At 43.9% G+C, this 26,768-nt stretch overlaps 1 protein-coding gene across 7 annotated transcripts in view; it reads left to right on the top strand.

Annotated features, from left to right (window-relative positions):
- Window positions 1-26,768, top strand: part of TANC1 (tetratricopeptide repeat, ankyrin repeat and coiled-coil containing 1) — a 235,264-nt gene that overhangs the window by 142,418 nt on the left and 66,078 nt on the right. For 5 of the 7 annotated variants that reach the window (XM_032636666.1, XM_032636669.1, XM_032636667.1 and 2 more), the window contains 3 exons: window positions 10,903-11,033; window positions 12,078-12,264; window positions 25,530-25,793. In XM_032636666.1, coding sequence (XP_032492557.1) covers window positions 10,903-11,033; window positions 12,078-12,264; window positions 25,530-25,793 — 582 coding nt within the window. The remainder of the gene's footprint in view (window positions 1-10,902; window positions 11,034-12,077; window positions 12,265-25,529; window positions 25,794-26,768) is intronic. The other 2 variants (XM_032636671.1, XM_032636672.1) reach the window with 2 other exon arrangements.

Here is a 26,768-nt window from a genome sequence, read left to right as displayed (position 1 = left end):
TATGCGTTGTTTACAGGTTGAGACTTAACTTCCTGTCAATTTTGACCTTCCTGGTTCGGGGGGACATGAAAAGCGAACCAGTAGACTGCTTCCAAGATTTTGTTTTGTTTTGTTTTTTAGTGCTCCATCGTTTTAGAATATTCAACAGCAGGCTTTGGCTGAAAAGCTGAAACTGTAGCTAGACAAAGCTTATAATAACTAGCTTTCTTAAAAGCATTTGGTAGCTTTTGAAAGCTGCTTATTTTTTTTTAAACATCAAAAGTTTTTCTTCAGAAAATGTTGAAGTAGAGGCAAAAAAAAATATCCAAATTGATTGAAACTTTTCATGAAGACACTTTATATTTTGCTTTTTTCCCTGTATCTGGAAATACGTGTAACAGACGTTACATACTCTAGCATTTCGTAGATGTATTAATAGTTCTTTATTTTTTTTAATCGATTCCAGAATGTACCTGTTTGTTTCTTTCTCTGGGGTGGGGGGTTGTGTCCACAACTCACAACTCTAAGGTCTCTAATTTATGTGTTTTGAACTTACATCCTGTTTTCCTGCAGAAACACATGGTTAAGAATCCTGGCATATGTAGAGAAGCCTGTTGTACCCCCAATATGGACACAGGTTTATGTAGTAATGCTGAAAGAGAAAACTCACCCATATTTCCACCTTGGAAGACCTGGCATCCTCCTCTCCCTAATTGTGGGTGGAGAGGGGTATAGCTTCTTTATGTTCTACCACTGTATGTGCATTTCATGTTTCTGCTGAGGCATAGGAGGGAGTGGGTACGAAGTGTAGGGCATGGTAGGAACGTGGAGTGGGGTGGCAGTGGTGGTGGTGAAAATAAAGCTAAAAATGAGCCGAGTGTGAGGGGTTGGTAGGAGATGAAAATCAAGAAGAGGAGTTTGGGGTGGGCGGGGGTCGAGATGGGACCAGGAGCTGAGCATTCTGCGCGGGGAGGAGATGCTGTTGCCTGCATCTTGGCATGAGAAGTGCCACCCTTTTTCCTTCTGTCCAGGCACCCAGCCGGTTTGGTTTAGGTAAGAGGTTCCCACTAGGATCTGTGCTGAGGAGGGGCAGGGCACCAGGTGTGTGGTGGTGTAGAGGGGCGAGGGTCCACAGTGCTGTCTGGTCAGGATAGCCGGAAACCCTGCAGACATGAGGACCCTCCTAGTTGTGAATTCACGTGTGCAAGGTGTCTGTGGGTCAATCTTCTCGCTCATTTCTATTCTGGGTGTCAGAAAGAAAGTGAAAACCTGTTCCTCTGAAGTGAGTATCGATAGTCTGAATTTACTGAGCTGTCTGCCCATTTCAGAATAAGCCTGCCCCCCCTTGCCCTCATCCCCACCTGCCTTTGGAGTCCTGGTTGGTTACGCCCCTGCCATTTGGCTGGTGTGAACTCCATTATGTGACGCCTTCCTCGGTGGCCAGGAGTCTTGTTGACATCCTGTCTAGAGTTTAGGGCTCCCCCTGGGGTGAGAATGAGGACAAATTTGGGATTTTTATTGGGCAAAGAAAAGAGGTTAGAAAATAGTTCCCACTGTCAACTTTTCTGCCCTTGCCCAAGGCAGGATTGGCTTTCTTGGGGAGGAGGTATTCTTATGCTTGGCTGCCAGCTGAGCTAAATTTAAGCAGAGTGATTGATATTGTTGGTGTAGCCTGCAGTCTGCTTACAGAGGGGCTTACTCTCGAGACCCTAACTCCTGGATTCAGCATCATCAGTCTCCATGGGGACTGAAATTATGACATACCCGGGCTGCGAATACACACCAGGAGTTTCCAGAAGTTTCACCTAGAATTGAGAAGCAGGATACATTTCCCCTTTCTTGGGCGTCGGGAAAGGGGCGTAGTTCATGCTTGCGGGCACATGGTCTTTTTTTTGTTGTTGTTGTTTTGTTTTTGTTGGGCACATGGTCTTTTGTGGCTAGCCACGAAGCCGGTGGAAGCCCCAGGAGAGTTATCTGTTGGTTGATGAAGAGGTGGTTGCCTAACAAAATTTAACTTGATGATTAGTAAACGATGGTGTGTTTTGTAATCCCCACGGAATCCTTTACATTTCAATGGGGTTAATTAAGTTTGCCATATTAAAGTACGAATTTTATGTCCAGGTCACTGAATCTAAAGGCGAGGCTGGAGCAAACTAAAAACTAATTGAGTTTGAGTATTAACCCAAGCATGTACAGATGCATGCATGATGGACTAAATCCTAATTTCTAGGGTTTCATAGTAGCAGCATTACTTAAGTTTTAATTTAAAATTTGGGTTTATACTTTCCATATTTCCTTTGGGCATTTTTAAAAAGTCTCTAAGACACTTTTCTGGATTCTGTCAATAATAGCATTTCAGTAATCCCCAGACCAACAAACTATTGACGACAGGCCCTCATGAAATGCTTTTGAAATTTCCCATAGACTCGTGAAATATCAAGTTATTCCTAGATGTCTGAAATACCCTTTCCAGACTAAGCTGCCTCACTTTATGGTTGTGTTGCTCCATAAATTCTTGACTCTTAGCTCTCTGAAATTTAAATCAAAGTAAAACAAAACCAGTGAGCACTTTGAATTTATCCATTAACTTATAAGCAGTTGTATTTATGTGTAATCGGCTGATTTTAGCCATCTGGGTCGTGGGATATATGATACGGGCAGGTGAACATTTTTATTATAAGCAAAGAACCTGTTTATTAAAGTTTACATTAACCTGGAAACATCTTTATGGAAAGAGATTCTACTTTATTCAGTATTTTAAAATATTTTGGAAAAACCAGCACTTTCTACTCTGACAAAAAGAGTGACTTAGTGAGGTCCTCAAACAAAATACAATCCCCCTTTTCCTGTCAAATGATCCTAATAAGCTATGTGTCATACAGAGTAAGTTCTTCACAAATAAGCTTCCTACTGCTAAACCAACATATTGTTTAAGGGGAAAATGTCACCCACAAAACAATACCTCTGCCTTAAGGGAAAATAGAAAACTAGATGAATTAGGGAAGGTTATTAGATTATAATAGGATTCACAGCTATGTTTCTTGGAATTAGGGACAACCATAATCCATTTAGGTTTGCTTCAGTCTATCATTAGCTACTTGAGCAAGCTTTGATGGGGAGGGGTGAGAAAGTTTTAGTCTTATGAGTCATTGCTTGGTGAAGTCTCAAAATACGACGAAACATTTTTTTCTAGCAGTGTGGTTAGCAAGTAAAACTAACACATATGAAACAGCAGAATAATTAAATGCAGAACTACGTTACTCGGAGGAGTGAATCTTTTTTAGATATATGTTTAAGTAAATATTGATGCCTTATGTTTTTGATTACTATTTTAAACACTCAAAAAGATGTAGAGAATGAAACAGGCGTAAAGAATGTGGCACCTGTCTACCCACTACTCAGTTTAAGAAATAAAACATGACTGTGTTTCCTCCTGATCACATTTCTCTTCCTTTCCCAAGAGGTAACCTTGCTCCTGCTAATTGAATTTTCAGCTTCGTAGCATGGTGATGCACCACTTGACCGATGGTTGGATAAGGTTTTAGTTAGATGGAAGTACAGAAGGGGGACATCCCTGGTATGTGTGTAGTGGAGGAGAGACTAGAGGTAGAGTAGCCATTCGTTCTGCATTCCCTTGAATAAATATTAAATTCTTATGCTGTGAAAAGTACTATGTTGGATGCTATTTGAGATGGGTTATCAAGCATAGGTCCTTTTTTCTTGGAGCCTTAGAGTCTGGTCAGGGATTAAAGACCTATATATACAGAGTAACTGTGGTACAGGGGTGGGGGCGTAGTGTTGACTAATCTAAGCTGTGTGACCAGTCGGGTGCAGATGGAGGTGCTGTGCCGGGAAAGACTTGCTTGGAGTACTATGCCTTGATTCACTTGTCGGCAATGTATAGGATGGAGTGGGGGCAGGAAAGGGACTAGAGTCAGGGAGAATGGTTAGAAAATGGTTTCAGTAGTTAAGTGAGAGAATAAGATCTCAAATTAGAACAGGGGCTTCCCTGGTGGCACAGTGGTTGAGAGTCCGCCTGCCGATGCAGGGGACACGGGTTCGTGCCCCGGTCCGGGAGGATCCCACATGCCGCGGAGCGGCTGGGCCCGTGAGCCATGGCCGCTGAGCCTGCGCGTCCGGAGCCTGTGCTCTGCAACAGGAGAGGCCACAGTAGTGAGAGGCCCGGGTACCGCCAAAAAAAAAAAAAAAAAAAAAAAAAAGAACAGGATCAGGAAAAAAGTGATACAGGAAGATTCCTGAGGAATTGCAAGGATCTGGAAGCCGTAAGAGACAAAGATGATGACATCAGGGTTTTGAGACTACATTAACCAGACACTAGGAGAGAGGGACCTGTCCATTTTGGTTTGAGTTCAGTTTCAGGCATGTTGAGTTTGAGGTCTGGGCACATCTAGGCAAAAGTGTCCAATGAACAATTGGAAAAATCAGACTGGGGCTTAAGAAAGCGCTCAGGAGGTAAATTGAGCAGCCTTTTACTTAGAGGGAACGTGATGAGGTTAGGTGCGTTACACTAGGGAAAAGGTCATTGAGAGAAGAGACCTGAAAACCTTTAGAATTTTATTCTTGAGCTGTGAATAAGGTGGAAGAAGCACCAGCAAAAGGGTAGAAGAACCCACAAGACCACACAGTATCCAGGGGAACCTCTGAGTGTCTGATGTGACAGTTGCCACTTTCTTCCTTGCAGAGCAGAGTGTCTGCCAAGGTCAGAAATTTACAGGAAAATCAAAAGAGGAGATGGGGCACGAAAAGAAAGTTACTGTGCCTAATAGGGCTGTTTTAGGAGACTTGTGAAGGTGAATGAGTTTAAGTGGTAGGTATGTGATAAGGAAATGGAATTGGTGAGGATAAACCACCTCTCCTTTACACCTAAGAAGCTGAGCAAGTAAGGGAAGATGAGAGATCAGTTAGTAGGGTGCAGGGAGTCTGCGACTATGGTTTTATTTATTATTTTTATGAGAAGGGAGAATTTAGTACAATTGAAGACTTAAAGGTTCTACAGGAGTGGGACATGGACTTCTAGGCATCCCTAAGACCCTTGCAGAGGGTCTGTGAAGTCACAGCTCTTTGCATAATAACACTAAGATATTTCCATTTCTTTTGCATTGCCAATTGCAGTGATGGTGCAAGGGCAATTGTTGGTAAGACTTCTGATGCCTTAATACACGTCAAAGTAGGGGCTCCTGCTATTCTAGGGCTACATGTGGTTTTTTTTTTTTTTTTTACCAACACCCACTTGCAGCAGAAATAATAATTCACTGAAAAATGTCCTTGATGAAGCCCTAAAAATAATGAATTTTAAGTCTTGACCCTTGAATACCCATCTTTTTAATATTCTGTGTGATGAAATGGTAAGTCCGCAGGAAGCAACGTCCACTGTGTGCTGAAGTATGATGGTTGTCTCAAGGAAAAGCACCTGTGTAATTGTTTGAATTGCAAGCTGAACTAGCCTTTCTTTAAAAAAGAAAAAAGAACATCATTTTTACTTGAAAGTACAACTGACAAATCAGGGTTATTCAGAATTGGGTATTTGACATATGTTTCCTCGAAAAGGAACAAAATGAACACCTCACTTCAATTAAAAAAAACAAACAAACAAACAAAAAATCCTGGCAGGGATTAGTTGCCAATGATACAATTTGACCTTTCGAATGAAAATTAGGTTTTGGGGAATTTGCATCTGTCACAAAGAGCTTGATGGCTTCCCAAGACTTTTCTGTTGAGATCTGTGGTGATGTTAATGAATGTGATATTTTGGTGTTGTATAATAAAATGTGTCAACACTTGCAAGATCTGCAAAACCAGTATTTTCCAAATGACCCAGTGCTGATGTTACAAAATCTTGCATGGCTAAAATCCATTTGAAGCATAAAACAGACCATTGGATTTTACTGTAACAGAGTACAGAAAGTTCACTGATTCAGATTCAGATCAACATTGGAACTAACCTTTAAGAAATTGCTACTTGTCAGATCGGGGAGGTGTCAAAGAAGAATATATGTAATTAACTGGAAAGGTTCCTCCCTTTCCCAACTATTCAATACATTGCTCTCTAAAGCCACAATTCTTCACATGCTTCAACCCATAGAACCTATCACAACAGATTGAATGCAGAAGTAGACATTAGAATCCAACTGTCTTCTATTAAATCAGACATTAAAAAGAATTTGCAAAAATGTAAAACAATGCCATTCTTAACTTTTTAAATTACGGTTATTATTAAAAATATTATTTGTTAGTGTAATTTTTATTAACCTAAAATGGATTAACATAGATTTTAACATTCTTAGTTTTAATTTCAAACATGTTAAATATCAATAGACATAACCCATATAAGCCCAAGCTCTTTGGAGTTCTTAATTTTTAACGGTGACCTCTGATACTAAAAAATTTGAGAACCACTGGCTTAGAGGAAGGAAAAGAGAGGGAGAAAATAAAAATAGGTGAGAAGATTGATTCACAGACTGTTATCTAGACTGGAGAGGATGAGGACTTAAAGTGTCAGTGTGAGTGAAGAGAAAAAGGGGAATTCAGGAAACGTTTTGAAACAGGGAATGGTAAGATTTGGTAACAATTTCAGTATGGGATGCATGAGATGAAAAGCCTAAAGATAACTTACATGATAACCACGTTTTGGTATTCCAGACTAGAAACCAGTTATTGACAGAACCAGATCAGGTTCATGGATCGATGCTCCTCTGTAAATAGTATTTTTGGAAATTGAAGGAGGAGGGAATGGCGATGCCTTAGGAGAAAGGAGTAAGCAGAAAGAAACAGGAAAATGTTTGTGGAGTAGAAGGCAAGGATGGCAAGAGGTTTAGCAAGAAGCAGGTCCTAGACAGGTAGAGGCAGAGGAAGGGATTTAACATCAATCAAGGCTGTGTCTCACTTCACAGACTTGATTCAGAAGTACTGTCTCGGAAGCTGATGTTAAGTCAGTGGTTCACGGTTACATGCTAGTGAATAGCCAAGTGTCATCAACAGTGCCCAGCGCTCTGTTGAGTTTGAGGAGACTGAGAGTGGAGAAAAAACTTCTCTCGACGGCATTATCACTGGTAATCCCCAGGCACTTCCAAGGTTCTAATAGCGTCTGGCTTTAAAGAAGGCAGAATGATTATATGGGAAATGAAAGCAGTTAAGTGTGGGCCAAGTTGGAACAGTTTGATAGCAGGAGGGGGTTTGTTGTCTTGAAGGAATAGTGAGTTCAGAAAAAGTTAAATTAAGGCAGAAAAATTCTAAACAGAAAACTATTTTTTTTTTCCGGAAAGAGAAATATATGCACATTAAATATAGAAAGGAAGCCATGAAAACAGAAAACGAAGTAATAGTGAGAAAGTGGGCTCTTGGTGTTAAAATTGGTAGAAATAATGACCAACTTTGGTACAGTGTTTTATCTCAAAGATATTCGGCTCATAAGATGTTTCTCACATTTGTTCTGAGCTTCACAATCTTTAAGAAGTAGGTGATGGCCACTTCCCTGATGAGGAAATTGAGGTTTAGAGAGGCTCACACTGTAAGGGATCCAGAATAGCTTTAGTGTGGGGAAGTCTTTTCCTCTGAGCCTGTAGCGGGGGAGGGTGAGGGGATGGTTATTAAGGGGACAAATAGGTTTGAAGTTAGGATGGAGCCAGTCACCTTGTGGACCGTACCTGGATGTTGGCACCCCAGATGTGATCTAACAGGTGTGAATAGGTAAAAAGACCCAGGCAGGGAGTGATCAAAGAAATTCCCTTTGCCTTTCTCCATGTGATTATTCCACAGTGGCATAATAGCGGGGATTTCATGAGAACATTATTGGGAGGAATATCGCTCTCTACTTACCTAACGGATTCCTAGGGAGTGTGAGGCCAGATACTCTCTCACCTCCAGCTACAGTCATCATAAGTTCTTTGGATATTTAAATCTATGAGATGTTAAAGCATTGCTAAGAGATGAGGTCTTTCTCTCCAGCCCTTATCCCACTGCTGTGGGGTAAGGTACACCCATTATTGACGAGTGATTTAATATTAACTACACAAATGAAAATAGACTATCTAGAGTATCCCATTGAATTTTGGTTTGGGAGTCGTTCTGGAATCATTAGCTCAAAGAAAATCCTATCTGACTGTTCAGATCTCAGTATTTGGTAATTGACTATGGAAGGAGAAATACATTTCCATTTCACAGTCGAGTGTATCCGTGTGTGTTCCCAGGCAACTCATCTCCCCCAAAATGGCACTGTCATACTTCACCCAGGGGTCCTTCTGCCAGAATGAAAAGTTCAGCGAGACACACTCTGTGCATTAGGGAAGGAAAGATGCAGACAGCTTGACGTGGATTAAGGAATTCAGACCAAAGGCGACTTCTGAGGGGAAGGTCACTAGGATGACATTTTAGTAGAAAGAGTAATATGAAAAGACAGTTGGGAAGCTTCTGGAAGAAAGAAAATTGTAGTGGCTTAATGGATGCCAAGACTGCAATAAAGAACGTCCGTTCATTCCTCCCAAACCTGGGTAGATTTGTGGAACGTTGGTAGCGACAAAGACCAGATTGAACAGTTAAGAGAACAAGTTAGTGATGAATTTGGGCATCTCTTGTCTCTTCAGGAGACTGGAATGGCCACTGCTCCCCAACTTGTCTGAAGGGGGGAAGTTTAGATGACTAGTTGTCTTTGAATTTATACACACACACACATATGTGTATGTGTGTGTATATATATATATATATATATATATATATATATATACAATGATATGCGTATATAAAATTATTATTAATGAGAACCTTGACAATCTGGGGTGAATCTGCTGCCTCCGGCCCCCCTCCCACCCAGGACCTACACAGGATGCGGGTCTCAGAGTGAGCCATTGGCTGTGGCCCCGTTTGTAGTCAGGGTAAATTTCATGACAGCAACTGCCAACTGGGAGTAGTTTTTGGCTCTCTCCCCAGAGTGTTTCAGGTTGAACCAGAAGCTAGACATTCTGGGGCAGGTCACAATTGGGAAGCAGTGTAGAGATTGTTTTGAAAAGAAAGTGGGGTGTGGAGTAGAGAAAGTGCTGAGTACTGGCCCCTCACCCACTTCTTCCCCTTTCCAGCTGCATCCTGTTCTTCTCTCCCTCCGGTCCAGCTGCCACACCTAAGATAAAGTAGCTGCCCTGCCTGAGCCTTGGGGCAAGGGAGGGTGGCACTGATCCTGTCCTGAAGTAGTCCAGCCCTTGGGTGTGCCTGGGTCATGCTGATTTGGTTTGGTTCCTGGTTTCCTTTCCCCAGTGCCCACGTACCTTAAGAGTCAAAATGTGGTTGGAGATCTCTGGTGGGAAGGGACCTTCTGTAGAGTGGCTTTGAGGGTGTGGTTGACCTGCCCTGGGGTGGCTCCCTTACCCCTGTCATTGGTTTGGGGCCACTGCTCCTTCGTGTTACGGGTTTATCTCAAATGATCCAGAAACATCAGGGCTCTTTTAACCCACAACGATCAAGCCTTGGTTATTTTATCTCTGCAGTATTCTAGAGCAACTGAAAACTGTTCAAGCTGGGAAACAGCTCTTCTTCTCACCCTAAACATTGGGAGCTTTTGAGAGCAAGCCAAGGGGTGGGGTACTTTTCCTTCCTTGAGGATACAGTCAGCCTAGTTCCTCTTATAGCTGCCATCCTGGGAGCATGACTTAGCAAAACTGATAATGTGGGTAAGTATAATAAAGATGGTCTTCTCAGCTCTGCTTTTGTTGATTTCTGTAGTTCCTTACAATAGGCAAAGTTACCATTGAACTTTGGTGTTGATGTTGTAGCTCAAAAGTAATATCGAATTTGTTCTTTCCTCATTTTATTTTTCTGTGACCTATTATCTGTAGATTTCCACATCCAGGGAAAATTGTTCATGAATGTATGGATCTAGGTACCTAGACAATTAACAAAAAACAACAAAACATTAAGATGAACGACTATTACGGGTTGTATGTTGTTCTTAAGTTCTAACTTTTGTAGGCACAGTTAACTTTATACGTTATTTCATTCCCTGATGGATGCTGACTTAAAACTGTAAGAAAGCTGTTAGAATGATGTGAATATCATTTTGTCCACCAAAATTAAGTTCCCTTAGGCTTTGGATACAAGGTTAATCTACAGCTCAACATTTAAGTCAAGTCCAACAATAAAATTATCTTGAGTGCACCAAGCAGGATGACCAGGCTTAGGGCATCCAAACATGCCCTGTGACCTTCAGGTGGAACGTGCTTCCAACCTTACTGTGGAGTGTGCTGAGAAGGCAACCCATTTTTCTGCATCTCCCCAGGGACAGCAGGGTGTACTACTGGGTCCTGTCTCTTGGGACACAGTTCACTGGGACTTAAGATCTTTGTTTCAACATGGATCCCTGATGATTGACCCTTGGGTTGGAATCCTGGTTTTGACTTTCTCTCCTAGGAGGTGTGCACAGGAAGTTTCCACTGAAGTGGTCATGCCTCTTTCTTGTTAAATGAGAGCTTGCATTTCAGTCCCCCTCCGCCCCCGCATCTAATAGCTCTGGCAGCATGCCACTTGGATTTTACTTTATTTCAGCCTCCTGTTGGCATTGGACACACTGTGCTCTTCAAGAGTAAGAGGAGTAGGCCTTTTTCTGCCTTTGGTGTCTGAAGTACCCATTTTTCATGACATGGAAATAGGAATTGCCATCAGAAAATGACACCGTGTCTTCTGATTCAGGTCAACAATTTCACCCTTTGCACTTGGTGTTTCTCTTTTACTGTTTGCTTAACCTGTCACAGTCTCATAATTAGAATGTATTGCTGGCGGACAGGCAGCATTGTCAAACTTTGTGCGTTTTATAAAAATACGCAGAAGCACCAGACAGGCAGCTGTAATGCCAGCTCCTCCAGATGCGATACTGACATTCCAGAGAGGGGTGTCTTTCATTGTTTTCTTTCTTTGTTCCAGAAGCAAAGGCTGATAACGAACTGAGCTGTTCACCAGCAGCTCAAGAACTGTTGACAAGGCTGGGATTTTTACTGGGAGAAGGGATTCCAAGCTCCACACACATCACCATTGAAGAAAAAAACGAAACCATGGTAATGCCCGAGGAAGACACTGCATGTCATACCTGCTCAGAGGATGAATGAAGGCATGACCGTCTTCCCCCCTCCCTGAGTGGGGAGGTCATTGTTCGGGCCAAATGAGTCTGGGCTGCTGCGTGTTGAAATTCATTTCAACAGTGTGTTTGTGAATCTTTGTAGTTGAGGTTGGGGCGGTGAGGAGAAGCAGAAGGGTGTAGAATTTACGAAAATGTCCACATTAACCTGATCACCACCCGGAGAAGAGTAGCGGAATGAATTAAAGCGGCCAAGAGAATTCCTTAGTAATGACACTACTTTTATCTTTATAGCACCGTTCTTCTCATCTGGCTGCTTTGGTATACGCTTTCCTGTGCATTTTTATCCGTTGAAATTTTGGAGGGTCAGTGGGGTGAGGAAAAGATTTATAGGCGATTATATAGAGAGACAAAATAAAATGAGATCAAATGGTCCATCTACGGAGGAGCACTCCCCTTCCTAGCGAACAGCAGCCTGCCACGTCTGAGAGGAGAAGTGTACGTCTGAATTGCAACGAGGGGCCAGAGCCTCTGCCCCCTGCGAGGGTCTCAGGGAAGGTGTCATGCATTGATTAAGATCGCAGTGGCCGCCCGTCTCCTTCCCCTGATCGCAGAGCCCGTAAATCTTAAGGAATTGAACCAGGTTGCAGTGCTTGTGAAACATTACAAAAACAGAATTCCCAGATTTAACGCACAGAGGTCAGAGAACCCATTTGTCTTCTGCAGACGTTAAATGAAAGGAAGTCTGCCTGTTTGCTATTTCTGCTTTACTAAATGCGCATTCCCACTAAATTATTTCTAAGACTGCCCTTTTAAGAAAAAAGAAGATGGCAAAGTCGGGGGAACAGAACTGGGAGATTTCTCTTTTAAATGTTGGAAGACCGTATATATTAAGATCCCTAGATTTGAAGAACAAAACAAAGCAAAACTGCTTTCCATTTTCCGGTTTGTAGTTTCATTGTTTTAGCATCAAAAACAAAGGGATGTGTAGCTGCGCTAACTCCTCCTTCCCTTCATCTTACAGTGCACAGCTCTGAGCCAAGGCATCAGCCCTTGCTCCACGCTTACAAGCAGTACCGCGTCTCCTAGCACCGATAGCCCCTGCTCAACCTTGAATAGCTGTGTCAGCAAGACGGCAGCCAACAAGAGTCCCTGTGAGACCATTAGCAGCCCTAGTTCCACCCTGGAAAGCAAGGACAGTGGAATTATAGGTAAGAAGCTCACTCCTCGGTCATGTGCTGGCTCCATGCATTTCAGCCAGAGCGTTCACCAGGCACTTCTTAAGAGGGTTTTAGCATGCGTGGTTTGTGAAGGTCGGCCCTCCGGGGCCTGCCCTGTCCTTTGCAGATAGCACCGGCTCCATGGACAGCTGAGAGGATGAAACATTGGCTTTTACGTTCCTTGGTGTTTATTTTATAACCCTGGGCTCATTTGGTAAAAAATTTTCCAGATCAGGTCTGGCCTGTGAAGTTACAAAAATCTTCCCTCCTCACTGAGTAATTCTACTTGATGGGGATTGGGTCTGGATAGGACACACCATAGGGCAAGGAAATCCCCGCATGTTGAGAAGTCTTCCCAGCTCAGTCTCAAGGTCACTGATCTCCCACGTATTTCTGGGTGTTTGTTCTTTAGTTTCTTATAAAGGCATCTGACCACTGTTTGGAGGCCAGGAGTTTCTAAGGAAACCTAACTGCCCACACACACCCATGCCCATACCCACAAAGTAGGTGTGTTTGTGCTGAGCTGAGAGTCTGGAGACACAGAGTGTAGTCCTGACCCTTAGGCTGCTTGACTAGGTGACTTGAGCAACATTTAATTGAATTCTTTGCACACTTCTTTCCTTCTCAAAGGAAATCAAAAGTAAGGCTTCTGATTAGGTCAGTAGTTTCTAGTCCCATGTTCACAATAGAATCAACCAGGGAATTTAAGAGCCCTTGTTTTTACATACCATCCCAGACAGAGTGCGTTTGCATTTCTGCAGGAGGGCCTGGGCGCCTGTGTGTCCCAGTCTGCAGCCTGGTGTCTTTCGGGTGAGCTGTTCAGGTCTCTTGTGTGCTGAGGCCATGCTGCTGTCTGACACCAGTGCTCTCCTGCACAGCTCAGCCCCTCCCTGTTGCCCAAGTGATGCACATATCTTGAGGGATATTTTATGTTTTATGTATGTCACCAAATGCAGTGACATTTGAGCTTTGTTTTCTCCAGTCGCCTGCAATTTCTTTCAAGTGTAGTTCGAAAAACCAAGCTCTGCAGGTTCATCCAGTTTTCCTTTGGCGATTGCCCCAGAAGATCTGTGAGATGCCTAGGACTGGGGTGTGGGCTCTGTGAGGGGCCGGTCAGCACGAGGAAGGCAGTCTCTTCCCTCAGTTTTCACTTGGATCAGGATCTTCCGTGGGTTTTTGTTTCCTTTTTGTTTGAATTGTCTCATTGAGATATAATTTGCATACCATAATATTCACTCATTTAAACCATTGAGTGGACTGTGTTTATTCAGTACTGTGCAGCCGTCGCCACAATCTGATTTCAGAATATTTTTACCACTTCAAAAAGAAACCCTGGACCCTTAGAAGTCACACCTCGTTTCCCCGCATACCCCAGCCCTACTCAACTGGTAATCGACTTTCTGTCTCTACAGACTGGCTAGCTCATCCTGGACATTTCATGTGAATGGTGGGTTGTGGTTTTTGTAGCAGGTTTGAATTCTTTTCACTCAGCTTCAAGCCCTTCCAGTGAGCTTATTCTGCTAATTCCCCTTTCTCATCTCACTCTGCTTCCCCACCTGCTGTTTTGTCTAACAAATTTTTCCCAGTGTTACCTCTGTTTTCATGCCCCGTCTCTCTGAGCTGCCCACCACCGAAGGATCTCTGGTATTAATTCTGTGATAGCCAGATGACTTTCTTTTTTTTTTTTTCTTTTTACAAATTATTTATTTATTTATTTTTGGCTGCTTGGGGTCTCCGTTGCTGCGCGCGGACTTGCGCTGTTGTAAAGAGCCGGGGCTACTTTTTGTTGCGGTGCGCGGACTTTGCGCTGTGGTGGCTTTAGCTGTTCCAGATGACGTTCTTTACAGCATTCTTGGCTCTTCTGCAATGTCCTCTCCTCCTCAGAGTTTGTCTTCCTTCAAGAAATTGGCTAGTGCTACAGATTTTTTTTTTTTTTGACAGCCTTTTACTTCTTATTGTGTGTTCTGGCACTGACGTCTCATGCCTCTGATTATGGCCAAGCCAATTTCTTGTTTTGACAGAAACCTTTTCAATGACAGAAAACTACCCTCATTCATTCGGTCATTCATTCTCACTCTGTCTCTTTCTCTCATTGAGAGATTGCTGCTATTTTAAAGGTGTTCTAAAGAGGGAAAAGAAAAGTTGCCGGTTGGTTTTCTGCATTGTCAATGAACGACTGAACTGCAGGAGTATTGAGGCTCTTAATTAGTACTTGATTTAATACAGTCCCTGCTGAGCCCAGACCAGTTAGTCCCCCTATTACATGCTCTCCATAGCATCTCAGTATTTTCAAGTTACTTATTTTTTTCTTTTTAATTTTTTTTTTGTTTATTTAATTTTATTTTTGGCTGTGTTGGGTCTTCGTTTCTGTGCGAGGGCTTTCTCTAGTTGCAGCTAGTGGGGGCCGCTCTTCATCGCGGTGTGCGGGCCTCTCGCTGTCACGGCCTTTCTTGTTACGGAGCACAGGCTCCAGACGCGCAGGCTCAGTAGTTGTGGCTCATGGGCCTAGTTGCTCCGCGCCATGTGGGATCTTCCCAGACCAGGGCTCGAACCCGTGTCCCCTGCATTGGCAGGCAGATTCTCAACCATTCCGCCACCAGGGAAGCCCCTCGGTTTACTTATTTTTGTTTTGTTATTTGCTTTTGTCTCCACATAGTTAGGGGGTCTCATTTATCTTATTCTGGCTATCTGCTGGGCTCCTAGCATGGTGTTGGGCATGAGAAATTAAGGAAAGAGAATTGTGGCTACTTACCAAGTTGCATTACAGGAGGCAGTGGTTTAGTTGGTTTCTAAGGAAGCTGTGTGGGATTCCCATTCCAAGTTGGCATTGTCCAGTCTTTTCATGTCGTCTGTATTTTAAGTTGTGTCTTGTCGTTAAAGTTAAATGACCCATTTCATGTCATTGAGGCTGTCCTTCCTTCCTTGACTCAGTCAACATGTTCCCTTAACTCGGCTGAACAGGAAAAATGGCAACGATTGAGATGAAAGTGGGAGGAACCGGGAAGAGGTTCCTAAGTCCCTCTTTCAGCAAAGACCCCCTGCTTCATGCGACTGTGCTTCGTGCCCGGTCACCTGATCTCCTGCAGGGAGCGAGGACCATAGGTGGCCGAGAGGGAAACCCTGTGCTGGTGACAGTGTTTCTCTGTTCTCTCTCCTTCAGTGACCTGCAGAATTAGAACCTGTTGCCAGGGGACGCATTGGAGGTGTGGTAGGGAGGAGAAGGAAAAACAAGCATTTCATCTCCAGGCAGACTTACCCACAGCTCTCTGTGAAGAGGTGGGCGTGGCAGGGCCAGAGGAGGGACGAGCTTCCTCCCGAATCAGTACAGGGTACGCAGGTTCCGTTGCCTCTTCAAGGAGCAGGGATCTGTGACTCAGTTGTGCTTCTGTGATTGCTGGGGGGTGGGCAGTGACGAACATGTCTGTTTTTATAAGGTGTAGCCTTTGGGCATCTTAACTGTTCCACAGAGTAAAATATTCAAGAACACAGTGAACCCAGTGGGCACCGATGAAGGCGAGATATCTTGGCTTCCTGCTTTGGGAGGCCCTGCAGCTGCTTGTAAAACAGGCTGGTTAAGATTCATGTTCCGGATTACACAGGGCCTGGAGAAGGGAGGAAGAGGCTTTCCATTTAATTTTCCATTTGAAGTTGTTTGAGATTTATCAACCCATGGAGCTCAGGTTGGAGTGGCAAAGGTTTGGGGGTGGGCTGACGTAAAGAGCACACAGCTGCCATGACATAGCAAGCTTTGGGGAAGCTGTAGGCTCCCATCCGGGGTTCAGACCAGAGCTCCACGTACAGTATTAGCACAGTTTATTTAGGGGAAATTTCTAACAATGCTAACCCATCCTTAACAATTCCTGGGCCTCCCGCTTACTATTCAAGGTGACTTCCTTCGTGATGATTCTATTCAGTCTAAATATTTTTGCCCAACAGATGCCGTGAAGGGAAGTTCGTGTTCCCACGTGCCCAGACAGCCTTCTCAGGCTGCCACAGGGTGCCCTGCCTGGGTTCTGTTTCTACTGGTTTTGATACATGTGCAGGTGAAGAGAATTTCCTTTTGGAATTGCTTAGTAGGAGAAAGGGCAGGCTAATGACCATGAGAGGAATTTATTTGGGCCCCTTCTAGTCCTTCTCTGTGGAGGCCAAGGCCTAGCAGGCCCCTCTCCACCCCTTGCCCCATGTTCACGGTGTAATGCAGAGGGGAGTCCCGCTGCATCCTATTTCAGGAGCTCCAAGTTCTTCCATCATAAATGTCTTTAGAAGTTTAATAATTCTGTCATGTAGAAATACTGTCTGAGCTGGATGGGATTAACTACATTCCCTACAAATGTCTTTTTTTTTTTTTTTTTTTTGCGGTACGCGGGCCTCTCACTGTTGTGACCTCTCCCCATTGCGGAGCACAGGCTCAGCAGCCATGGCTCACGGGCCCAGCCACTCCGCAGCATGTGGGATCTTCCTGGACCGGGGCACGAACCCGTGTCCCTTGCATCAGCAGGCGGACTCTCAACCACTGCGCCACCAGGGAAGCCCTCCTTTTTTTTTTTTTTTTAGTAAAATTTTAGTAAAAATTTAGTAAAATTTAAAGTAAAATTCCTTACTCTTTACATAATAAAATCATTGGCATTACCTAGAAGTTAGTGTCTGATTTCACAAAGCTGCAATGTGAAAACCTTCTAAATGTGACAGCAGCTGTACTCAGTCACCATGAAGCAGCTTTTTAATTATTTGCTTTGAAAAGGAAGACTTTATAAAGAAGTAGCATTTAAAGGTATTTCCTCCATGGTGGAAAGAACATTTTTTCTTAGTGACACTCCCTTGAATATAACTTGCTTCCATCTGTTACAAATGGAAATTGTAGACTATTAATCCTGGCTTAGAAAAAAATTAAGTATGGGCAGACCTCAGGGATATTGCAGGCTTGATTCCAGACCGCCATAACAGAGCAAATATCGCAGTAAAGCGAGTCACACAAATTTTTTTGTTTCTTAATGTGTATAAAAGTTGTACTGTAGTCTGTTAAGTGTGCAACAGTATTATGTCTAAAGAAAAAAGCAGTGTACTTACCTTAATTAAAAAACACTTTATTGCTAAAAAATGCTGACCATCATCGGTGCCTTCAGCGAGCTGTAATCTTTTTGTTGGTAGAGGATTTGAAATATTTCGAGAATGACCAAAATGTGACACATAGACATGAAGTGAGCAAATGCTGTTGGAAAAATGGCGCCCTTAGACTCGTTCGATGCCGACTTGCCACAAACCTTCAATTTGAAAAAAACCCAATTTCTGTGAAGTGCAATAAAACATAGTATGCCTATATGTGTATTCATTGGAATCTGTGTGAAAACCAGTCTGATTAAAAAAAAGAAAACATCACTGAGAATAGCGGGCTTTAAAGCACTTTTGATTTAAAGATACTGTTTAGTTTTTGTTTATGTCCATATCATGTTCAGTATTTTATGTGTGTGTGTATTTATTTCAGAGAAATGGGCTACTTATTTAGGGAGAAAGAGGATGGATGTTGGATGAGGAGAAACAAACAAAAATCAGCTTTCCTATCAAGATTTAAAACAATAATAAATCCTTCCTATCCATTAATGATAGAGGTGCCCAGGAGAAGGATTTCCAGGTAGCAATTTAAAAAATTCAGGCAGAGAGAGAGGCCATTAAAAGTCAGTCATCCCTTCCATTTCCTTTCTTTGCCACCTGCTTGTACCTGCTGACATTTATAATCTCCCAGTGGCTTTCATAGCCTGTTGGATGGGTTTCCTTTTGAGAGTTGGTGTTAGGACAGCCCCATGAAGGGAGGGGAGGGGGTTCTGAGTGGAGGACAGCCACATCTCACCTCTCACCCCACCATCTCCCACACTGGGTGTGTCTTCTCAGCAGGTCAGGTGTGTCTCCACCTGCCCTGCTGCCCCACACCTGAGCCACCCGCATTCCACCAGGCCAGGTAGCTTTCAGGATGATTAAGTGCTCAGAATTTTAAGAGGGTAAAGCCAGAACTCAGGCTTTTCCTGCTGCCTTTCCCCTTTCTCTGGGGGGCGGGGGCGGGGGAGGGAGCTTACATTTGCTCTCCCCCTGCCCACTTTGAAGCTGGGAGGCAGGTATACGTTTTCTTTAATTAATTAATTTATTTGTTTTATTTTTGGCTGTGTTGGTGTATATTTAGGCAGGGGAATTACCTTCACAGGAATATTGCTCCTGCAAAAGTGGCTTGCAGTGAAATACCGGACACTTGATTAGCATCCTTGCTGGAGTTTGATAATATTTGTTCTTCTGCCCAGTTGCTTAGGACATAAAGAAAAGTTACCCTGGGCTGACTTTTATCTTCCTGCATGTCTCTTCTCTGCCTTCCTAGGCTTGTAAAATGAAAGTGATTCTAGAGGTAGCTTTAGACCTTTTATTTCCTGGACTTTGTGTCCCAAGGGAGATGATCAGATGCAGAGAGAGGCACACAAAGAGGAATTAATTGTACTTTATTTTCATTTTTAACTTGTTGTAACTCCTGTCCTTTTGATTTTATGCTAATACTGCTTTGTTGCCACCTGTCTTGCCCTGCTTGCTACTAAATTGAAATGCTTTGAAATTGATTTGGTAATAACTATTTAGAGTGTTTCAAATCTGTGTTACTATTCATTTTGCTACACTGCCTGCAATTTAAAAAATCATCCTTAATTATAGAAGCTTTTTAATCTCTTGGGTGAAGGAGGAAAATTTGCTTTTACATATATAATTTGGTAACGTACTTAACATGGGAAAGAAGTCCTTGGCGGTGATGCGAGTTAGCAAAGCGCTTGCTATACTTGTATTCAGACCGTGGTTGGATTCTCTGGGCTGTTTTGTCGGAAGCATTTACTGGCACCGACTGCACACCAGGAGCACGTTTCTTTCAGTACTGGGACAGCAGAGATAGGCACAGTATCTACTTTAAAACTTGTTTACCTGTGGAACCAAAGAATGGTCTCCTGCCCTTTGAAACTTGGGCAAGTTGTCACTAGCTGAAAAGGGTTTAAAACATGGCAGTGCCCTCTGATGGAAGGTATATGCCGTAGGTGCATAATAATACCAACCATTAATAGTGCCTTCTGCTTTTTTCTGGAAGAATCCAGAATTCTGTGGAGTCCTTGGACTAAGTCAGAAGTGCCAGCGTCTAGGCCTTTGGTGTTCGGGTTATGCGAAGCCTTACCAGGACACGGTGTCACGTGCTATTGCTAGAAAACTTCCTGTTGTTCAGGTCCGCAGGCTGTTCTCCGGAGGCCGCTGCCTGCCCTGTCCCACTGAGTCTGGGCCATGTGGGGTGGGGCTGAGGTTGGAATGGTGTGGCCGAGTGAGGGGACCTGTCCTGCCCTCCCCCACTGCCCCGCCCCAGCTGCCCACAGAGGGCTGCGTGGCTGTGGCTCGGGCCCCTGGCCTCGCTGCCTGTCACAGCAGAGTGCACCTTGTGCACAGCCGTGAGCACTGAGCCAGAGATTTGGGACAGAGATCTGTCTGTCACGAGCCAAAGTGCAGGGCCCTCGGCGGCTCCCCAGGGCTGGCCAGAGGAGCCACGCGCCGCTGTCCACGCAGAGAGGTGAGAGGAAGAGCCAGAGGTGACTCAGGCCACCTGCCCCCATCCTGCCAGACGTGAGTGCCTTCGCTCGCCTTCCTGGGCTGCCGGAGGTGAGAGCAGCGAGCCTCAGACTTTGTTCCCTGCAGTTTGTTAGTATGTGGGTGGGGCAGAGGGAGAAGCACAGTCTGGCATTTCTGGTCAGAAGGTTCCCAGCAGGCTGGTTTCATCCTTGCAGTCTTCCCCCTTTGTCACTCAGGGAAGTCCAGAGTGTGGCACGGCAGCCTGAACCGTGTGAGGCGTGAGTACACAGCAGAGGAGTGCACCGAGTGCTGTCGGGTCCAAAGGACCAGGTAGTGGGCCCGTGGCTTCCTGCACCTGTCACTTTGGTCTTGCCCCAGCCTCGGTGGGACGTTCTTCGCTTTCTAGAGTTGCTGATGATCTTTATGCAGTCGGGTCAAAGAGACAGTGTCTGCACTAGTTGGATTTTCCTTTTTTTACTCACTCCTTCCCTTCCTCCACTTTCATAAGCAACCGGTCTACTTCTTTCTTGTTTGGTCTCTAATTCTTTGGTTCCGTGTTTTAACTTTTAGACTCTTCCCCTCAACCATTAAACTGGATATAGAAGCTGAAAGATGTTTGTTTGGGTTTTGTTAGTGCTACTTTATTTTTCTTCAGTTGTATGGGGAGGAAAGCATTCTTGGGTCCTTATGATATACGAGGCACTTTACATATGCCCTTCTATCTAATTTTCTTTCCCAGGGAGAGTTTGGGACAGGACCTGGGCATGATTAACACTATTATAATATTCATGTTAGCCACTATTGTTGTTCTTATTTCCTAGGGATACTATTTATTTATATTTCATCCCTTCCTAGTGGATTTGAAATGCTCATAGGCATTTACTAAAACAAGAATTTTCTTTTTCAGGGAAGGTATGAGTTGGGAAAGAGTGAGAGAAAAGATGAAGTCAGCAGTCAGGTTCATAAGATTTTATTAATTTTGCTTATAAGTGGGCAGAAAGTCTTAAGATTCCTAGTAACCTGTGTAACAGGAGAAGCACAATCAAACACACAAGATGATGTCAGTAAGGTAAGACAAAAATGTGCCCATTCCTAGTAGTGGGCCCAGAGAGACATACCCCCTTGTGGGTCCTCAAAAGAAGAAAAGCCAAAGTTTGAACCAAGCCCCTTGCACTTTTCACCTCTTGTCTTTTCCAGAGCTAAGAGAAGAATTTGGCTCTGTGTATATGTTTGATATCAGTGGCCCTTAGTTTCTAAACAATTCTAGACTAATGCATTAGTCTATAATTATTAGTCCATCTATAATTAGTCCATCTGTAATTCTATTAGTCCATCTATAATTCTGGAGTAATACATTAAATAGTCAATTTAATGTATTTCTATCTATTTATTATTTTTGGCTGCATTGTGTCTTTGCTGTATGTGGGCTTTCTCTAGTTGCGGTGAGCAGGGGCTACTCTTCATTGCAGTGCACGGGCTTCTCATTGTGGTGGCTTCTCTTGTGGAGCACAGGCTCTAGGTGCGCGGGCTTCAGTAGTTGTGGCGCGCGGGCTCAGTAGTTGTGGCTCGCAGCTCTAGAGTGCAGGCTCAGTAGTTGTGGCGCACAGGCTTTGTTGCTTCATGGCACGTGGGATCTTCCTGGACCAGGGATTGAACCCATGTCCCCTGCACTGGCAGGCGGATTCTTAACCACTTCGCCACCAGGGAAGTCCCTTAATTTATTTCCTGATGTTCTTTTAAACCTACAACTTGATTTAGATCCCACCAAACTACTTACTGGGCCCTGGACTTTACTGTTTTTTTTAAAATTCTGTTTCAAGTGAACATTCAACATATGAAAGAACCTTCAATAAGCAAAGAGGGGATGAGGGAAAGTTGGGAAGGATAAGGAATCATTTTATTGCAGTGCCATATGTAGCAAAACGTTTAATGACTGAGTGGGTCTCTCTCTCTGCTTCCCCCACCTCCCAGTCAGACTCCCTCCTGGCTCCTGTGAGCCCATGATTGGCCACTCTCCACTAGCCCCTGCCCAGGGGCTGCTGTTTTTAACAAGGCAGATTTCATGAACTGCAAAATACTTTTTAGCCACAGATACTTTACAGAACTCCTTTTACATGTTGAGAATTGTACAAGGCAAAGGGAGTTTTAATACACACTGCATGTGCAGTCAAAAGGACTGGTATTGGACGTACCACTAACTGTGTGTGTGTGTGAGAGAGAGAGAGAGACAGAGACAGAGATCAGTTTCTCCCCAGTGTGTTTCCATATCTATAAAGGGGGATTGATGGTTCTCAGCCTTTCCACCTCTTCTCTCGTGTTGTGGTGATCATGTATATGTCTTAACATAATTAGAAAGTGCTTTGGAGGTGGTATAGCCCAGTGCACTAGTAGGTCTGGTTAAATGTGCTGTGTCTACAGAGGAAGATAACCCCCTGTCCTTGGCTAAAAGGAATTTTCAAGTTACATGGAGAGTCGGAAGTAGTAGCACATGAGACTCAATGAGCAGTACCAAACCTAATTTAATACTGACTTGTAAGGCACAGCCTAACCTCGTAGCTTGGTAAAACTTAAGGCCTGATAAGTTGCTCATTTTACAGAATCCTGTGTGTTTGCAGAGTGACTGAGACCCAGCCTGAGTGATGATGGCAAGTCTTAATTGATGAACACTGGCATCTATAATAGTTGAAGTCATAAGATGTTAGAATTTTTGAGTTGAGTTGTTAGGGAACTTCTCAAGATTATCCAGTCTCTGGAAAATGTCAAATGGCACTGATTTTTTAGAGTTTTTTTTTTTTTTTTTTTTTAAAAAGAAACATCATAGTTAGGATGTTGCCCTGTGTGTGTTAAAACTTGAAGGTGACTGGGCTAACTTAATTAGGAATTTATTTCTGTTAGCTTGGAAGAAGAATAGGTATTTTTTTGAGTAGCTTGTCATTTGTTATAAGAAATACTTTCCCCTTCTTGGAGACTGCGGAGCTTCCCTCTTTGGTGTGCTTCCTGGGTCGTGTGGGAGAACTGGGGCCTTCATCTGCCCCACTGGATCTGCTTCAGAGCTGCATTGTGCCTGAGGTGAAAGTTCACTGCTGGGGCTTCCAGCCGTCAGCCTGGGTCTGGTACTGGATCCCAGGGAGGAATGTTGTGAATGGGGCAATCTTAGTGGAGCATCTTTGGGGGAGGGCCCTGGCTTCAGAGCTCCTCACCTGCCTGCCTCTGAGAGGGCCCTGCTCAGTGTGGACTCTGGAACGCGTCCCTTAGTTGAACTTCTTGAGGACAGGGGGAGAGTCTCCTCCTTACAAACATACTGTAAACTCGTAATATCCTCCTTTTGAAATCGTGGCCCCATCTGGGACTTCTCTTCCCAGCTGCCTGGGGGCCTTCTTCCTCTACCTGCTTCCCTTCTGCTCACTGCCACGACCTGAATGGTGCCACTCATCAGGGCCTGGGCACCTGTGGCTGTGCTGACAGAACTGGGCATTCAGCCTGTCCCTGCATCCCATGAGCCCTGACCAGAATGTCCCTGCCTAGCTGCTGCTTGGGTTCCGGAAGCCCTGCTTCTGGTGCTGTCCCTGGTAACAGGGAGTAGGGAAGTCCCAGTTTCTGTTCCCTCTGCTTGAGGTCTGAGTTAGGATCAGATCCTTCGGGGTTTGATTCTGAAGTGCATGGCACTTCGGGAGAGCAAAGGAGAAAGAACATCACTCTGACATTGTTTGTTTTTCACCTTAAGAACGTGTGACCCCAGATAAAACAGCCACAACATAAAAACCAGACCAGTCGCCCCACCCGCTTTCTGTAACTTAGGTGTTGGGGTAGCCTGGGAACCTAATTACAACATGCCTGCAGGAAAAGCTTTCTGAGTCCTGAGCACTGGACTTTTAAATGAAAATTTGGAACACAGTCACAGCTTATTAATAGGGTTATCATTAGTAACTAATTACCATTGAGGCAATAATCTCATTAATAAAGTAGAGTATTCCTGTGATGCCCTTTGCACAATCCATGATATATACGGTAACCTTCAATAAATAACAACTGCTGCTGTTACTACCACCACCTGCATTTTTAGGATGGAAAGAGTCATACTTAATATACGTATGCTAATATGAATGGTCCATTTAAAAAACACACAATGAAGACTGTGATCGATTCCAAATAGAGAGAGAGATTAGTATTAGTACGCCTGCTAGAAAACTTGGAAATGGCTGGGAGTAATGACAGGTACCCTGAAGATGTGACAGGCCCCTCTCAAATCAGCTTACGCTTCGGTTAGAGACATAATGTCAACAATCCTGAACCAATAACAGATTAAATGTAGTTTGTTCATTTGCTCATTCGTTGAATAAGCAAACATTTACTGAGCACTGAGTATGTGCTCAGAAAAGGAAGGGATCAGCTCGTGGTGCGTCCTCTAAGGAGGCTTCAGCATGTAGAAGGGAGTTTTAAGCAGGGAGATAAGCAGTGAGTGGTAAGTCCAGCAGGAGCAAAGATAGTTTGAGAATTGTGACAGGATACCCTGCGGTCAGTCGCATCACGGGAGGAAATTGTTTTGTCCTTACTTCTAAACCATAAAGAGCATTGTAAAAATAAACAAAACAAAACCCCTTCAGACCCTTTGATCCTAGATGACAGACTCTGTTGGAGCTAATTCACCAGCCTGCTGGTAAAGTGTGTATCACTGGCGTATGCTGAAGAAGCAGCTTCATCCAGGCAGCTGGGTCCTGAATGCCCTCTGACCCTGTGCACTCCCATTTAAGTCTTGCAGTTAAGGGCCTGAGCTGCTGGGATCCAAATAAAGATCAGAGGACCTGGCCTCTATTCTCAAGGACTCAAGCCAGTGTTGCTTGCAAGCGGATCACATATGGCTCAGCGTCTTTAAATCAGAAGTGGCTGTTTGTAGATGTGGGGAGTGAATGCTGCTGCTTTCCTTCACCATATTCGTCCTCTTTTGCCAAGATGTTTTTCCATCTTGTTTTTCTTAGAAGAGGTTAAATTTTAATTCTGCCGTCAAGTGTCCCTTCCCATGCTTGCGTATTCCCGGCGCTGGTTACGTAGAGGTTTCCATTCTGAGCTGCTAAAGGAATAGTCACGTCAGCCTCTCTGGATCGTCTTGAACAGATGTTATAAAGTTTAATTCTAAGGATCAAATTTCTGCTTGACTTAATAGTTGTGTTTTTGTTTTATAGATTTTTCTCCTGCATCTTTTCTGTACTAACTATTGTGCTGCCCTGCCCCCTCTCTTTATCCACAAATGTTATTAATTTGGGAAAAATACTTAAAGGTTCAAGGGAATTTAATGAGATTTGAATTCTTTTGTGAGGCGATTCATCTTTGTTAAAAGACAGGCTATATCATTTCCAAATTACATAGATTTACTGTTAACTCTCAGGTACTTTTAGACAGCTTTTTCATTATCTTCTTCTCAGAGTTTTCTTTTTCCTCCCCTGTAGAATGATTTAGCAGTTTATTTCCCCTGATAAGCAACATTCTTCTAATTTACTAAAATACACTGTATGAAACATACTTTGATAAAAATCTGTGCGGGCCAGAAAGCTTTCCATTGATCATGGGGAAGGGTGTGTGCGTGTGCGTGTGCGTGTGTGTGTGTGTGTGTGTGTGTGTGTGTGTGTGCTCTCAACGGCACCAGCAATTCCTGGCTTCCTTCAAAGTATTTTGGTCTCTCATTTCAGCCACAATTACAAGTTCATCCGAAAATGATGACCGGAGTGGCTCCAGTTTGGAATGGAATAAGGACGGAAGCCTAAGGTTAGGGGTACAGAAGGGAGTGCTTCATGACCGCAGGGCAGATAATTGCTCCCCAGTGGCAGAAGAGGAGCCCCCTGGGCCAGCGGAGAGTGTGCTGCCCAAAGCCGAAGCCTCAGTTGGAGATGGTCCGGTCCCTTATTCTCAGAGCTCCAGCTCGCTAATAATGCCACGGCCCAACTCAGTTGCAGGTAAGGCCACGCCTCTCCCTGGAAGGGTGATCTCACTGGGTCTGAGGTGCCCCCTGCTCACTCTCTTCACTTGGGAATCTAATCCAGACACAGGCCAAACTTGTGATCATGGGTCAGGCCCTTGCCTTTTGTAGGCCTTAGGTTACCCATCTGTAAACATGAGGGTAAACATAAGGCTGCACTTAATGGTCTTTAAGTGACCCTCCCCCTCTGGAATTCTTTAAATCTAATATTTAGACTCTATGGCTCTTTGTGTTTGAGGGAAGAAAGCACCAAAAGCTCTGTCCTTGTTTTTTGTTATTTTGAGTCGGAGTTAATTGAGGGTTTACAGCTTGGTCAATGGGAATTGTTGTTTAGAATGAGTTTGTTAATATTAGCTCAAAGAATTTCTAATCCAACTTTCAAACTAATTTTTTGTAATTGAGGCCCATCACACAGATACGAGGTCCAATTTTTGTGTAATTCAGTTTCAAGGGAGCTCATAGTTTAAAACATAAGCAGCAGGAAAGAGAGCTCTCCATCAAGGAAATGAAAATAGGTGAGACAGACGTGCCCTTCAGCAAGATGTGGCAGCCAGAGCTGAGAAGAGAATGCAGAAGTGGTGACTGGTGCTGGTTGACTGGTCAGTGAGTGGTTGTGAGGCAAGGAGACTAGTTCTCAGTGGGTGGGGAAGGGAACTCTGCCTCTGAGCTGTCGTGCCTGCTTTAAGCTCCCAAGTTTCTAAACTCAGTGCTCTTCTGTTGAATTTAGAAGAGGAACTTGTTTTGATCATCTTTGTTACCAATGAGGCCTTTAAATTTCTCCTCTGCCAAGGCCTGGACCCAGGATCTTTCTTCCTACATCAAAGGATTTCTCTGTGATTTTATATTGCTCCTTTGGGATGTGCCAGGCCGCTCTGGTTGTTATTGGGTGTGTTTTACAATGGAACTCTGAAGCAGCTGATAAATAAATGGCCCTAATGGAAAAGTTCAGAGA

The sequence above is a fragment of the Phocoena sinus genome, chromosome 7 (genome assembly GCF_008692025.1).
Source record: "Phocoena sinus isolate mPhoSin1 chromosome 7, mPhoSin1.pri, whole genome shotgun sequence".
NCBI classification, from domain to species: Eukaryota; Metazoa; Chordata; class Mammalia; order Artiodactyla; family Phocoenidae; genus Phocoena; species Phocoena sinus.
The sequence above is the reverse complement of the archived record's forward strand: the minus strand, read 5'-3'. Positions and strand labels throughout refer to the sequence as shown.